At 54.0% G+C, this 15251-nt stretch overlaps 1 protein-coding gene across 1 annotated transcript in view; it reads left to right on the top strand.

The window, feature by feature from the left end:
* The window catches only part of WNT9B (Wnt family member 9B), a 30449-nt gene extending 15452 nt beyond the window's left edge, over positions 1 to 14997 (top strand). Inside the window, exons 2-4 of the mRNA XM_010389041.2 lie at positions 6583 to 6839; positions 9172 to 9437; positions 10688 to 14997. Coding sequence (XP_010387343.1) covers positions 6583 to 6839; positions 9172 to 9437; positions 10688 to 11161 — 997 coding nt within the window. The 3' untranslated portion in view covers positions 11162 to 14997. The remainder of the gene's footprint in view (positions 1 to 6582; positions 6840 to 9171; positions 9438 to 10687) is intronic.
* The last annotated feature ends 254 nt before the right edge of the window (positions 14998 to 15251 follow it).

The following is a 15251-nucleotide window of genomic DNA, read 5'->3' as shown; positions in this document are numbered from 1 at the left end:
AGCACAAAGGGCGCACTCACCATGCAAATGGCCCTGCAGCGGAAGCCTGTTATCAGGAGCATCTGATGGGGTTTTTCAGGGTGGAGGCCAGCACCCCCGGCAGCACAGGTTTTCCTGGTTCCCAGGCAGCTGCCTGCAGTTGGCATGGCCCTGGTGTAATGTACCACTCCTGGACCCTCCAGCTAAGAGTCCAGACACACTGGCATTACCTGGTGCCCTGGAAACCACTTGCCTTGTCCTGTGCCACCCACCCACCACATCCTGGGGATAGCCTCTGCTGAAAGCATCAGACCCTCTCAAGCAGAAACTAGGATGGGAGTAGGTGGAAGAACAGAGCCTGGAGCACTCTCAGGTGATAAGCCAAGCTCTCCACCCACTGTGTCTTCCCCACACAGCCTGGAGTGCTCCCTGAGAGCTTCCCGGTGCCTCCTCCTCACCCCCAGGCCTCCTACAGGCAGGATGGGACAGGTCAGGATCAAGTTCTCACCTGCATGGTGCCAGGAGTTCTGATCTGGGTCCTTGAGCAGCTACTGGTGTTTCCTCAAGGAGCCAGGCCAGTTCAAAGCTTTCTCTTCCTTCCCCTTCTTGGGGCCTTGAGAGACTTTGGAGGACTCCTGAATCCAACCAGCTTCCCTCCAGATGGTGATCTTCTTGAGGGCAGGACAGTATCCCAGTTGTACCTGGCACATGGTAGGTGCTCAATAATGACAAATACTTATCTGGAGCTTACTGTATGCCAGGCACTGCTCTCAGAGCACAGAGAGGAAAAGCACCTTGCCCAAGGTAGCACAACTAGGAAGAGGTGGAGGTGGGAATTTGAACCCAGGCAGTCTGGCTCCAGCCATGCCCTCCCATGAGTTAAGATGTATTTGTTTGATGGAATGAGCTCAGTTGGTGAGGGGGCAACCCTGAGGTCACCTCTGAGTGAGTCAGACCTGGGACCAGAGTACCCAGGCCAGAACAGCCTTGAGGCATGAGATCCCTGGGCCCCACTCTCAAGGCTGGGGGTGGGTGATTATTGAAGGGTGAGGTCCCCGGGGTCCTGCTGATGTTGGACAGAGCAGTCTCCTGGGAGGCTTTCCCTAAAACCTGGGAGAGCCATCTTCTGCTTCCTTCAAGGTCACCCCAATAGGGCAGCTTTAGCCACAATTGTGGGTGGGGTGTGTGTTGGAGAGTGTGAAAGGAGGTGCGGCAGGAGGTTTCAGGAAGGTCGGAAGAGATCTGAGGGTGGGAGTGTCTGTGAGATGAAGCCCTGAGGGGCACCCTTGACTTCTCCCACTCTAGAGAAAGACAGGCTAGTCTGTTAAGTGGTTGGGGGTACCCTGGGGTCCAAGCCAGAGGTCATTGTATGTGTGGAGGTGGGGGCTCTGGTCTTATGATCAACCTGACCACCAAGGACCATGGGGTGAGAGTGCAGAGAGCAGAGGGACACAGACTGGGGGCAGCGAGGGGAGGAGGCAGCCGCTGTTCACTTGGGGTCATAGCTTTCTTAATAGGAAAAGAGAGGCTGGAAGTTGGCCTGGGGGAGCCTGAGACAGACAGGAATAGTGGAGGTAGCTGGGCCAGAGCAGGTGCAGCCTGATAAGAGTGGTAGCCCCGGCCGGGCGCGGTGGCTCAAGCCTGTAATCCCAGCACTTTGGGAGGCCGAGGCGGGCGGATCACGAGGTCAGGAGATCGAGACTATCCTGGCTAACACGGTGAAACCCCGTCTCTACTAAAAAAATACAAAAAACTAGCCGGGCGAGGTGGCGGGCGCCTGTAGTCCCAGCTACTGCGGAGGCTGAGGCAGGAGAATGGCGTAAACCCGGGAGGCGGAGTTTGCAGTGAGCTGAGATCTGGCCACTGCACTCCAGCCTGGGTGACAGAGTGAGACTCCTTCTCAAAAAAAAAAAAAAAAAAAAAAAAAAGAGTGGTAGCCCCAGGAGGCTCAGGAGCACCTGAGCCAGGCAGTAGCCCCCAGCCCAGAAGAGCAATTAGCAAGTTGGCAAATAACCCTTCCTCTGCCCTTTAGTTCAGAACCCTGGTTACTTGTTTGACTGATCTGATTGCATCTGACTGGCCACAAGGCAGCGTCTTCATTAAGACCCCCGTATTTGGCTGGGTGTGGTGGCTCATGCCTGTAATCCCAGCACTTTGGGAGGCCGAGGTGGGCGGATCACATGAGGTCAGAAGTTTGAGACCAACCTAGCCAACATGGCGAAATCCCATCTCTACTAAAAACACACAAAAAAACTAGCTGGGCCTGGTGGTGCATGCCTGTAATCCCAGCTACTTGGGAGGCTTAGGCAGGAGAATCGCTTGAACCCGGGAGGCAGAGGTTGCAGTGAGCCGAGATCTCGCCACTGCACTCCAGCCTGGGTGACAGACTGAGACTCCATTAAAAAAAAAAAAAAACACCAAAATAAACACTTTTATTTTTCTGGGTTCATAAGACTAAGGAAGCCCACTCAAATTTCTCCAGTTGTCCATCCTACCCCCTCAGCACTCAGCTAACTGTGGGTAATTGAGATTTCACAGAAGGACCCAGTGAGCGGTGTCTGCAGGCCTGGGATGCCAAAGAGTATGATTTCTTCCAGGGGATGACATTGTGCCTGCTGACCTCTGAGCAGGCTGGAGCCTGCCACAGCCAGAATTATTATGGGGTCTAGGAAGACACCTTCCCAGCAGAAGCCATGGGCTGAGCAGGTGTAGGATAATTCACTGTTTAGGAAAATAGATGGTCATTTTCTACATGGGATGCCATGGTACTATTTCTTCAAAGGAAATATGATCTCAAACAGCAACACAGAAAACAAACAGAGGGGAACTGGGTCTTTGGGCCTCCCAGGCTGTCTTCATGGGCCCCGTGGGGTTCCCAAGGCTGTGCCAGGGAGCCTTCTTTGAGAGCAGCCCTGGGCAGACCAGGGCCCAATGTGGCCTGAGGCCTCTATGCGGTTGGCTGCCTTTCCTGGTCATTAATCGCTACTAAGTGTCATTACCACTAATAAAATTAACCGACTTGATACTGGACTCTCTGAGCCATCAATCTCAGGGTCCATTAGATGAAATTTAAAAAACAGATGCCTCTGGGGTGGGGCCTGAGGATTTGCATTCCACTGAGCTCCCAACAACGCTGGCCATGCAGAGCTGGGCACTGTTTGAGACCCATTGACCCCTCCAGGGTCTCTTCCCCTGGGCATTGTGGACATCGTGGTGGGGTGAGGCCGTTCTGGGCACTGCAGGGTGCTGGGCAGCATCCCTGGCCTCCACCCACTCCATGCCAGAAACACCAAAAACAAAAACAAACAAACCAACCAACAAAAACCAGATGCCTGTTGAATGAGTGAAGGGGTTTGCTGGGTCTGGCTCCCAAGTACAGCCTAGGGAATTCTGGCACTCTTCAGATGTCAGAGGTCATAATCAAGGATGATGCCTTTAGTTGGACAAACCAACTTTGAGCCTTCACCCCACACTATAGGGGAGTCCCAGACAAGAACATAGCTTGGGCGGGGTGCAGTGGTTCACGCCTGTAATTCCAGCACTCTGGGAGGCTGAGGCGGGTGGGTCACTTGAAGTCAGGAGTTTGAAACCAGCCTGGCTAACATGGTGAAACCCCGTCTCTACTAAAAATATGAAAATTAGCCAGGCATGGTGGCACACACCTGTAGTCCCTGCTACTTGGGAGGCTGAGGAAGGAGAATTGCTTGAACCCAGGAAGTAGAGGTTGTAGTGAGCTGAGATCATGCCACTGCACTCCAGCCTGGACCACACAGCAAGACTGTCTCAAAAAATAATAATCATATGTTATATATCATGTCATATCATATGACATATAATGTAGCTATAATGATGTAATAATCATAGCTATTATTCTTTTTTTTTTTTTTTTTTGAGACGGAATCTCGCTCTGTCGCCCAGGCTGGAGTGCAGTGGCCAGATCTCAGCTCATTGCAAACTCCACCTCCCGGGTTTATGCCATTCTCCTGCCTCAGCCTCCCGAGTAGCTGAGACTACGGATGCCCGCCACCTTGCCCGGCTAGTTTTTTGTATTTTTTAGTAGAGACGGGGTTTCACCGTGTTAGCCAGGATGGTCTCAATCTCCTGACCTCGTGATCCGCCCGTCTCGGCCTCCCAAAGTGCTGGGATTACAGGCTTGAGCCACCGCGCCCGGCCGGCTATTATTCTTAAAATGGCATGTGAGGCAGGTCTTGAAGGATATGCAGCTTTATTGGCCAAAATTTCCATTACTCCCTGCTTGCTCTCCCCTCTGTCAATCAGCTGCTACCAGGGAGGTCCAGTTTCTGAAACACAGGAGTTGTGTGAGCAAAAGTTGCCGCTCACACCAGCCCTCAGTATGAGGAGGAGGACATTTGAGGGCAAGGTAACTGCAGCCCCCAAGCTGCCCTCCACACTGGAAGCCAGTCAAGGCGTGGCCTCCTCAGCTGGAGTTGACATCCATTTCTGCTCTGGACCTGCCAAGGGTCAAACTCTGAGGGTTTCCTGCCAGGCTGCAGGGAGGGGTTTGGGTGTAGACCTGGTGGACTGGAAAATTACCCATTTGCCCCCAGATTAATGATTAACAGGTCCCTGCCCTCACCCTGTCTGGGAGAGGAGCCCAGGGCCAGGCTGGGCCAGGGGGAGCCCGATAGCATCTGTCTCTGCTCGGAGGTTTCGGAGATATGCTCCATGATGGGTTGACTGCACCTGATGGGTGTGGAATCTATGGGTGATTTCTGAGGGCACCTGGGGCCTGGCCAGGCCACATACCCTCTGGTGAGGCTTCCAACTTCTGGGGCATACAGAGAGGGCATGGCTTCCAGCCAGACATTCTGGCTAAGGCAGGTGGCTCCAAACAGGAGAACTGTGCCCTTGGCTCAGAGGAACGTGGGCTTCTCTGACCACTCCTGGCTTGACCACAGGACTTACCTTGGCCAGTGGCACATCAGCCACAGTGGCAAGTGCCACATCCAAGCAGGAGCCCTAAGAGCCATTGCCTGCTTCCACCTTTGCTTTTTTTTTTCTTTTTTGAGACAGGGTCTTGCTCTGTTGCCCAGGCTGGAGTGCAGTGATACAATCTCAGCTCACTGCAGCCTCCACCTCCCCGGATCAAGCTATCCTTCCATCTCAGCCTCCCAAGTAGCTGAGACTACAGGCTTGTGCCACCATGCCCACCTTATTTTTCTGTTTTTAGTAGAGACAGGGTTTTGCTGTTGCCCAGGCTGCTCTCAAACTCCTGGACTCAAGCGATCCACCTGCTCGGCCTCCCAAAGCGTGGGATTACAGGCGCGAGCCACTGTACCCAGCCCACCTTTGATCTTTTACCCTGGCTATGAGGCCAGGATGTCCCAGAACGGGGTTACTTCTTTGGGGCTGGGTCCTGGAATGATGTATATTCCACCCACACTGGGGGCGCCAGGGTATAGGACAGCAAACATTTTGAACCAGCAGAGCCATCTCACAGAGAGCTTCTGGGAAGAGGGAAGGCAAACTCTAATTCGAATTCCCACCCTGCTCCTGATCTGTTGTATGACCAGGCCAGTTACTGCCTCCTCATAAATCCTTCGTTTCCTCATCTGGATAAAGGGGAGACTCTGCTTAGCTGGAGAGTAAAGCATCTTGCAAAATGAGAGAAGTTTGGGAAGCTCCAGGCAGTAGAAAGGTAGGCCTGCATGTCCCAGGCACTGTGGTTAGTCCATTTCATATAATCCTCCCAGCAGCCCTAGGAGGTGGAGAAGATTATGCTGCCCAATTTCCAGAAGGGAAAAAAACAAGGTGTCAAGATTGCATAGCTAGAATGTCAGCCTTAGAATTTGGCAGCTTGGCTCCAGAATTGATGAACTTTCAATGCAGGAGATCAAGAAGTCTGGGACTGATGGCCTGATGGGAATTCAGCTCCTACACCTTCATCTAGCCATCCATCAGTCCTTCCTTCCTTCCTTTCTCTTTCCTTCCATCCCCTTGTTTCCCCAGGCATCTATTTGTTCCAGGCACCGAGTGGTCGGATGGTTGAAGATCTATCTGGGAATTACGGAAACATGTTAGATTGGTATGGCATTACTTAGGCAGCAGCATAATATAAGGGAGAGAGGGATGTCAGGGGACCTTGGCTGGGTGTCTGCTCGACGTCCACATCCCCTCTGCCTGCCCCCTCTTAGGAATGTGGCTCTCCTGGCCAGGCAGTCACCAGTACTCTGCATATCATTTCCCAGACTTCCCAGATCACAAAAGCTGCCCAGGGACTGTGGTAAATATGCAGATTTCCAGGCCCAATTCCAAACCAACAGATACAGAATTGCCCAGCATGGATCCTGGGAAAGCATATTTTTAATAAGCACCCCAGATGATTTTTCTAACTGGGCCAGTTTGGGAAATAGGGTGGATAAGAAGAGCAGAGACTGGAATCTGGAATGCAGGATTAAGGTCCTGCAGCAACCCTTGTTACATGAACCTTGGTTTCCAGTAAAATGGGGACGGGACCTCCAGGGGGTCAGCCTGCCACCCAGAAGGGCAGTAAATGAAGCCCCTGAGGAGGCCCCTTCCCTTCACTTGCCCGTCACCACCATCCCCAAGGCTCACCCGTCTCCCTCCTCTCACTCTCTCTAGCCTGACTGGGCGGGAGGTCCTGACGCCCTTCCCAGGACTGGGCACTGCGGCGGCCCCGGCACAGGGCGGGGCCCACCTGAAGCAGTGCGACCTGCTGAAGCTGTCCCGGCGGCAGAAGCAGCTCTGCCGGAGGGAGCCTGGCCTGGCTGAGACCCTGCGGGACGCTGCGCACCTCGGCCTGCTTGAGTGCCAGTTCCAGTTCCGGCATGAGCGCTGGAACTGTAGCCTGGAGGGCAGGACGGGCCTGCTCAAGAGAGGTGGGGAGGAGGGCCGGGGAGGAGGAGGGCCGGGGAGGAGGAGGGCTGGGGGAAGAAGGCTTCAGGGAGGAGGAGACTGGGGGAGGCTGCCCTTTCCTTTTTCCTGGCTCCTGTGCCCAGGCCACACTGCCCTTCCTGCCCTAGCACAGTCCCAAATGAGAAGAGTCCCAGGAATTAATGAGGGACAGTTGAAGGCCAGGTGTGGCCCAGCCTCAGGTTTGGGGGAGCAGAGCAGCAAGGAAGATCCAAGAGAGAAGGAGACACAAGCCTATTCCTGGAGAAGCCCACAGATGAGATGGGGGTCCCCCAGTTGTCTCCCTCTGCCACACACACACACACACACACACACACACACACACACACACACACACACAAAACAAGGCACATGAAGATGTGAGGATGGGCAGCAGCTGGTTCCAGGCCCGATGACACGAGCCAGGCCATGCATTTGTTCACTCCTTTATCTGTCCCTTTGTTCATCACATCCATCGATCCATCAGTCCCTCCTTCCCTTCCACTCCCATTCTACCTCCCTCCCACTTCCACCCACCCACTAAGCATCCGTGGAGGCTCATGGTGAGCCAGGCACTGTGCCAGATGCTGAACAAGACCCCAGCTGCCCTCGGGAACCATGCATTCTGGAAGGGAGAACACAGATCACCATGTGACTCCCTCACTAAGGGGAAAGGACTTTTGAAGGGGAAGGACGAGGGAATGTGGCTTGAGGACACAGCTCTGGGTGGGTCTCCCTGTCAATTGCCCCTTAAACTCTGACTGCAAGTTGCCATTTTAAATGGAACTTCCAGGCTGGGTGCAGTGGCTTGCGCCTCTAATCCCAGCACTTTGGGAGGCTGAGGCGGGTGGATCACTTGAGGTCAGGAGTTCAAGACCAGTCTGGCCAATAGGATGAAACCCCATCTCTACTAAAAATACAAATATTTAAAAACTGCAGTTGGCCAGTTGCCGTGGCTCACACCTGTAATCCCAGCACTTTGGGAGGCCAAGGTCAGGAGTTTGTAACCAGCCTGGTCAAAATGGTGAAACCCCATCTCTACCAAAATACAAAAATTAGCCGGCATGGTGTCAGGTGCCTGTAATCCCAGCTACTCGGGAGGCTGAGGCAGGAGAATTGCTTGACCTGGGAGGTGGAGGTTGCAGTGAGCCAAGATCGCAGCACTGTACTCTAGCCTGGGAGACAGAACGAGACTCTGTCTCAAAAAAAAAAAAAAAAAAAAAAAAAAAAAAAACAGTCATGCTGTACAGGGCAGCCATGCCCCTCCTAGGCCAGGTGCTCTCCACAGTCTGCAGCCAAGCTAATGGCCTCTCTCTGTGTCTCTTGTGGGATGTCACCAGCACCCAGATGCACTGGAGGGCAGGCAGGAAGTAGTGAGCTGGTGGGAGGCCAGCTTTGGGCCACACCCAGCAGAGAGGAGAGCAGTGGTCCCGGAGTGGGTGGGATGGTCAGTCTGGGGCAAGTCAGCCAGGAGACTCAAGGTCACTCTGTCATTGGGTCTATTCCACAGTGGGTAGCAGAGAATGACATATGAGAACCATCATGCCTCACAGGAAGCCCCCGGGGCTTATCTCAGGGGCCTCAGAAATAGGCTGGTCCGAATGGTCACACACTGACTTGGAGTCAAAATGGCAGGTTTAGCCCCAACTGTGCCTGTACCAGTTTTCTGAGTAGCTTCTCTTTGCATCTCAGTGTTCTGAGAGGTGGAGGCTGTAGCCCCTGGCCTGCTGCCCTCTGGGAATCTGGGCACATACTCCACAGTGAATTTGTAAGTTCCATTTATTTATTTATTTACAAATTTTTAAATTTTTTTTGAGATAGGGTCTCCCTCTGTCACCCAGGCTGGAGTGCAATGGTACAGTCTCAGCTCACTGCAGCCTCCACCTTCCAGGTTCAAGTGATTCTCCTGCCTCAGCCTCCTGAGTAGCTGGAAGTATAGGCATGTACCACCATGCCCAGCTAATTTTTGTATTTTTAGTAGAGACGGGGTTTCACCATATTGGTCAGACTGATCTTGAACTCCTTACCTCAAATGATCCACCCGCCTTGGCATCCTAAAGTGCTGGGATTAGAGGCACGAGCCACTGCGCCCAGCCTGGAAGTTCCATTTAAATGGCAACTTGCAGTCAGAATTTAAGGGGCAGTTGACAGGGAGACCCACCCGGAGCTGTGTCCTCAAGCCACATTCCCTTGTCCTGTCCATCATGGCGCTGCCACCACCGCCTCCTGCCCTCAGCGGGTGGCAGACAGCCTCTAAGCTTCCTCCTTTCCTCTCTTCCCCCCTTCCTCCCTCCCTATACCCCTGGGTGCCCGATCCAGGCTTCAAAGAGACAGCTTTCCTGTACGCGGTGTCCTCTGCCGCCCTAACCCACACCCTGGCCCGGGCCTGCAGCGCTGGGCGCATGGAGCGCTGCACCTGTGATGACTCTCCGGGGCTGGAGAGCCGGCAGGCCTGGCAGTGGGGCGTGTGTGGTGACAACCTCAAGTACAGCACCAAGTTTCTGAGCAACTTCCTGGGGTCCAAAAGAGGAAACAAGGACCTGCGGGCACGGGCAGACGCCCACAACACCCACGTGGGCATCAAGGTGAGTATGTCCCCGGCTGCCCACAGTGCCTTCCCACCAGGGTGCAGAGCCGGGGAGCAAGGCTTGAAGAAGGCTAGCACCCCACCCCCCAAAACAGATGAAGAGCCATGAACTTCATGAAGGCAGGATGAACTTCACGTCTTCAACCAACATTCCCTTGGCATCTACTCTGGGCCATGACTGGGTGCCAGGGACACAGCGGAAATAGGGAAGGGTCATGAGTGTCATCGGTGGGAGCAGTGGTCAGCAGTGGGAGCCAGGCTTAGGACTAGGTCTTGGTGAAGCAGGGAGATGCTTGGAGAGGGGTCTCCATTCCAAGGACTGGGCCTTCCTGGAGGTCCTAGAAGCCAACATTGTTTGATAACCTCCATCTAGAGCAACCCCGCTTCTCCTCTATTTTATGGGTGGGAAGATGGAAGTGGCCCAGAGAAGGGAAGGGGCTGAGGTACACAGTAGTGGGAGGCCTGGAGGGTGAAAAGTATCTGGTCTATTGAGGCGAGGAGGCTGGGAGATGCCAGTGCTTTAGCTGTTTACGAGATTAAGTTCTGAGTTGTCATCACTGAGTTGTGAACCAGGACTGCTGTGTTCAATCACCGAGTTGGTGTGAACCAGGGCTGCTGTGTTCAATCACTGAGTTGGTGTGAACCGGGGCCGCTGTGTTCAGTCACTGAGTTGGTGTGAACTGGGGCCACTGTGTTCAATCACTGAGTTGGTGTGAACCGGGGCCGCTGTGTTCAGTCACTGAGTTGGTGTGAACGGGGACCACTATGTTTAATCACTGAGCTGGTGTGAACCGGGGCCACAGTGTTCAAGCACTGAGCTGGTGTGAACCGGCGCCGCTGTGTTCAGTCACTGAGTTGGTGTGAACCTAGGCCACTGTGTTCAATCACTGAGTTGGTGTGAACTGGGGCTGCTGTGTTCAGTTGCATAAGTGGTCTATTCCACAAGAACTCCAGGCTAAGGGGAGGAGCTGGGACTGAGACCTGGCCCATTCTGTTGTTACCAAGGCATGCACATTGGCACAGTACAGGGCTGTCTCTGCCGAGGGGAAGGGAGTCTTTTACTATTAATAGTTTGCACAAAGGTGCCTCATGGCTAGCTTGGGTTCTCTCTTTCCCTCTCATGGGAACCTTCCTCTGTCTCTTTCCCATTCTCCTGCTGCTGCCCTGCTGGGGGTGGTGCTCTGGGGGCAGGCTCTGGCTGCTGGGCCCAGGCCTCTGACCACGCCTCTGTTCTGCCTCCCCCCACAGGCTGTAAAGAGTGGCCTCAGGACGACGTGTAAGTGCCACGGCGTGTCAGGCTCCTGTGCCGTGCGCACCTGCTGGAAGCAGCTCTCCCCGTTCCGTGAGACGGGCCAAGTGCTAAAACTGCGCTATGACTCGGCTGTCAAGGTGTCCAGTGCCACCAATGAGGCCTTGGGCCGCCTAGAGCTGTGGGCCCCTTCCAGGCAGGGCAGCCCCACCAAAGGCCTGGCCCCGAGGTCTGGGGACCTGGTCTACATGGAGGACTCGCCCAGCTTCTGCCGGCCCAGCAAGTACTCGCCTGGCACGGCAGGTAGGGTATGCTCCCGGGAGGCCAGCTGCAGCAGCCTGTGCTGCGGGCGGGGCTATGACACCCAGAGCCGCCTGGTGGCCTTCTCCTGCCACTGCCAGGTGCAGTGGTGCTGCTATGTGGAGTGCCAGCAATGTGTGCAGGAGGAGCTTGTGTACACCTGCAAGCACTAGGCCTACTGCCCAGCAAGCCAGTCTGCACTGCCAGGACCTCCCGTGGCACCCTTCCAGCTGCCCAGCCAGCCTGCTGGGCAGGCAGTCATCACATACATGCATAAACCAGCATGTGTGCCAATGCACACAAGTGTGCCACTCACCACCATTCCTTGGCCTGCCTTTTGCCTCTCTTGATACTCAACAAGGAGAAGCAAAGCCTCATCCCTGAACCCAAGCATCGCCAACCTGGTTGAGGACTTGGAGAGGAAGGCAGAGTGAGAAAGATGTGGAGGGAAATAAGGGAGACCAAGAGCACACCAGGATGAAGTTTTGGAGGGCGAGAGGGCCTATTCCATCTTGTTTCCTGGGATGAATGGCTTGGAGCCAGCATGTTCTTGGAAGGTGAACTGCTGGGCTGGGAATGCCAAGGCAGGCAGTGCCAGCTGGAAGTGAAGGTGGGATCCTGGCTGGGATGGGCCAGTTGGGTCCTGTGGCCCTGCTCATGTGCAGTGAGCTCCAGGTGTCACACACCTCCCCCACTCCCCTGGTTTTGCTGTGCCAGAGATGGGGAGAAAGCCCAAGCGGTAGAAGCCATCCATTCAGAGAAAGGAGAGCTTTCTACGCTTGAGTGAACCCAAGTGAGATCTGTGCCCTGGAGCCCTGTGTCCTTGTTTTGGCTTTTCAAATATGCCTCCCCTGAGGCCTTATTCTTGTCTCGAGAGCTGGGTTATGCACACTCACCCAGCTGTGCTCAAAATGACCACCAGTGCAGGTAAGACAGGTGGGAGAACCAGTCACCAAGGCGAGACTCAGTGACCTGAGGTTGAACAGGGAGACAGTGGCCCCTCCCTGTGTTCCTTCCTGGCCAAAGGAATCTTTACTCCCAGCCCAGAGGAGGAGGGCGACAGCTTCCTGGTGCCTGGCAGTGACGTGGCGAGCTCAGTTTCTCAGCTGGCTCTTGAGACAGCTTTGGTGACTTCCTGTGGCTAGGGCCTGCCTGGTCTGTGATGCCCCCACACCAGCTGAGTTCACAGTACTGAAGACCAGCAGGCTCAGGAGCTATGACTTGAAGTTACATTTCTATTCTTATGACTGCTCATCTAATTAAGGCTTTTGCCCTGGCTGGGGTTATAGGTGCTTGAGTCCTTGCTAAGCCTGGCTCCTGGGTAGCCTCCTTCAGTGCCTAATGGCCTCTCACTTGGCCCTCACCTTGGCTCTTACTTGAGGAGACGTGACTTTGATAATTTCCTCAGATCCTGTGGACATTTTCAGCAACACCTGCCAAGGCCCTCTGTGAAAGGAGGAGAGACTGGCACCTCCGCACAGGCACACATGGATGCACAGCCCCTGAACCAAACTGGGGATTCCTGTTGCACACGCCCCTCTGGTTCAGGATGAAGACCTTGCAGGGGTCACCTTGCTGGAGGCATTGTACTTCCCCAGAGTGGGGCCCGATGCCAGCCAGGAGGAAGTGACTTCTTTCGGGAAGCCCTTGGCCACTTTGCTGGCCCTGCCACGCCCCTCTGTCAGCTTCCTTTCTCCCTAAACCTAGAATTGCTGATCCTTCACTGACACAGGAAACTTCAGAATCAGCTGAATGCTCAGAAACCTCTCCTGTGCCAGCGCCAGGACAAAGACCTACTCCCTGGGTCCCGGCCGACTCCCTGAGACCTCCAAGGGTGAGGAGGAGCTGCCGAGTCTCCAGTGGATCAGGGCAGTCTGGTGGATGCTGGAAGGATTTTTGACTGCAGAGGCTCAGCTGAGAAGCCAAACTGACCTGCGCCCATCTCATTAAAATGACATTGCTGACCCAAGCACCTGGCCCACACCTTGGCAGAAGAAAAACGGGGAGAGGGCTGGTTTTCTTGTTTCTTCCACTTTCCCACAGCATGGAGAGACTTTCTCTGCCTTCCCAATCCATCTTGCTCCTCTGAGACCCCAACTCTGCCTCCACCCAGGCTCAGTGCTGGGCATAAGGCAGCAGGGACCTCACTGGCAGAACAGGGGGCCTGGGAGCAACTTGGGGGCCAGAGCACCCTGATCCACCAACACGCCACCCACATTCTGACTTCATGACTGGCAGTGCCAGGGTCGCGGGAGGGCAAAGGGCAGGCTCTAAGCCATCTAGGCAGTGGCTGGCTGCTAACATGGACACCCCAAGTCAATGGCACAGTGCAGGTTCGGAGGGCTCTTTGGCTTGTGGGGTCTTCTCTGTCTGTCTCTCTCCCTCTCTTCTCCTTCCTTGCTCTCATCCCTTTCTTTTCCAGTTACCCCTAAAGACCCACCTCTGCCCTCTTGGGGCCCCTGGGGACTAGAGTGACCACTGACCCCTCATTCTACAGCTTTAAGGGAAATGCTCACAGGGTATTTTTGTCTACCTCAAATATATAGTTTTTAGAGCAAAGGAGTATAATTTATATAGCTAAGATATATGAGAAAGTATTTATATTATTTATATAGTTGCTGTATTTCATGGACAGCACAGGTGGGGTTTGTGTGTTTTCCCAGAAACCCTCTAGGGAGATACAGCCTGACCTGACCGGGTCCCCCACTGAGCAGGAGGCCAAGTGGCTGGGAAGGAGGTCGAGCCTGTGTCCCATGACTGGGTCTGTCTCGGATCTGGTGAGCACATGTTCCCTCTGTGATGAGCCCTGGTGGGCTCCATCCAGACCCTCCTTGTGATGTTTTTATAGATTTTCTGCTCTTCTGGGTCCAGGCCCCCTTCTTCTGCTCTGGCAAAAGTGTCTTGCTCATAATAATAATGACAACTAGAATGCCCACACCTGGCATTTGTAAAGCACTTTGCTGTTCAGAAACAAAAACTTTTACCCCTTTCGTCTCACTTGATTTCTCTGTTATCTCTGCGAGGTGGGTGGGGCCACATTACTGTGGCCATTTTGTAGATGAGGCCCAGAGACGGAGAGCTGTGCTCAAAGTCACAATGAAGAGACTTGTTCGGTGAATATTTACTGAACATCTCCATAGACCAGGCGCTATGGGCTGACTTCTCTGAGCCCAGGAGTCCCAAAGCCTGGATACCACTGTGAGCCCAAGAACTCAGGGAAGCAGTTCCTTCCCGGGCTGTGATCCTGGCCTTTCGGATCTGGATGGCATGTTGGCACTTCCTCCAAGTGGAGTCCCATGTCTCAGGGACTGAGGCTGCCTGAGATGGCTGGAGAGACCAGAACCCCACGGAGGCCACTCCAAGGGGTCCCTCTGCCCACATCGCCCAAGAAGGTTGGGCTACACTACCGGGCCCCTCCCAACCTACAGATGAATTTTGTTTGCTCTCATTTGTGTTTTGCTTGTAAAAATTCGTTGTTTTCCACTGGATTTCTGGCTGCTTTAGCAAAAGTCAGCTGCACTGGCAGACTGGGCCTGCATTTCCTCCTGGCCACAGGCAGCTAGAGCGAGGGAGCCTGTTGGCCAGGATGCCCCGAGTGCCCCCATTGCTCATGGATGCTCCTGCCTGCCTCTCGAGAGCACATAGTCCTGTCCCCTGGTCTAGATAAGCCCAGCTTTCCTGGTACCCTTCATCACCTGGCAGACAGACAGCCCCGTGCCAACCCTGGAGATTACTTGCTTTCGAACCTTTCCTTTCCCAAAAACCATGAACTTCCAATGCTTTTTGTCTCAGGACACTTTAGAATAACAATGGAAACCATCATTTATTGAGCGCCCCTTATGTCCATTTATTCAACCAACGATTATTTAGGGATCTCTTATTGAATGCCAGGCAGCATCCCGGGTGCTTGGTACAGCAAGGAACAGGACCAAGTCTCTGCCTCATGGGGCTGACATCCTAGTGGGTGAGAAAGACAATAAACCAATAAATGACATGCCAGTTATTTGCATTGACTTTGTCTCAATTTATTGCAATAACTTTGCACACTGGACAGGTTCCCTGTAATGGATAAGGAAATGGAGGTTGTGAGATGAGATGCCTCCTCGTTGCAACTGGCAGGCAGCGGGGCCAGGATTGGAACACAGATCTCCCAGCCTCCAAAGTATGAGATTTTTCCTCTGTGTACTAGTATAGGTCAGGCAGGGATGGATCGCCCCATTTTATGGATTCTGGGTAAAGTGAGGCCTAGAAGAAGGAAGTAAC

Source organism: Rhinopithecus roxellana, chromosome 19, assembly GCF_007565055.1.
Source record: "Rhinopithecus roxellana isolate Shanxi Qingling chromosome 19, ASM756505v1, whole genome shotgun sequence".
Taxonomy (NCBI): domain Eukaryota; kingdom Metazoa; phylum Chordata; class Mammalia; order Primates; family Cercopithecidae; genus Rhinopithecus; species Rhinopithecus roxellana.
This window is presented reverse-complemented; position numbering and strand designations above follow the sequence as displayed.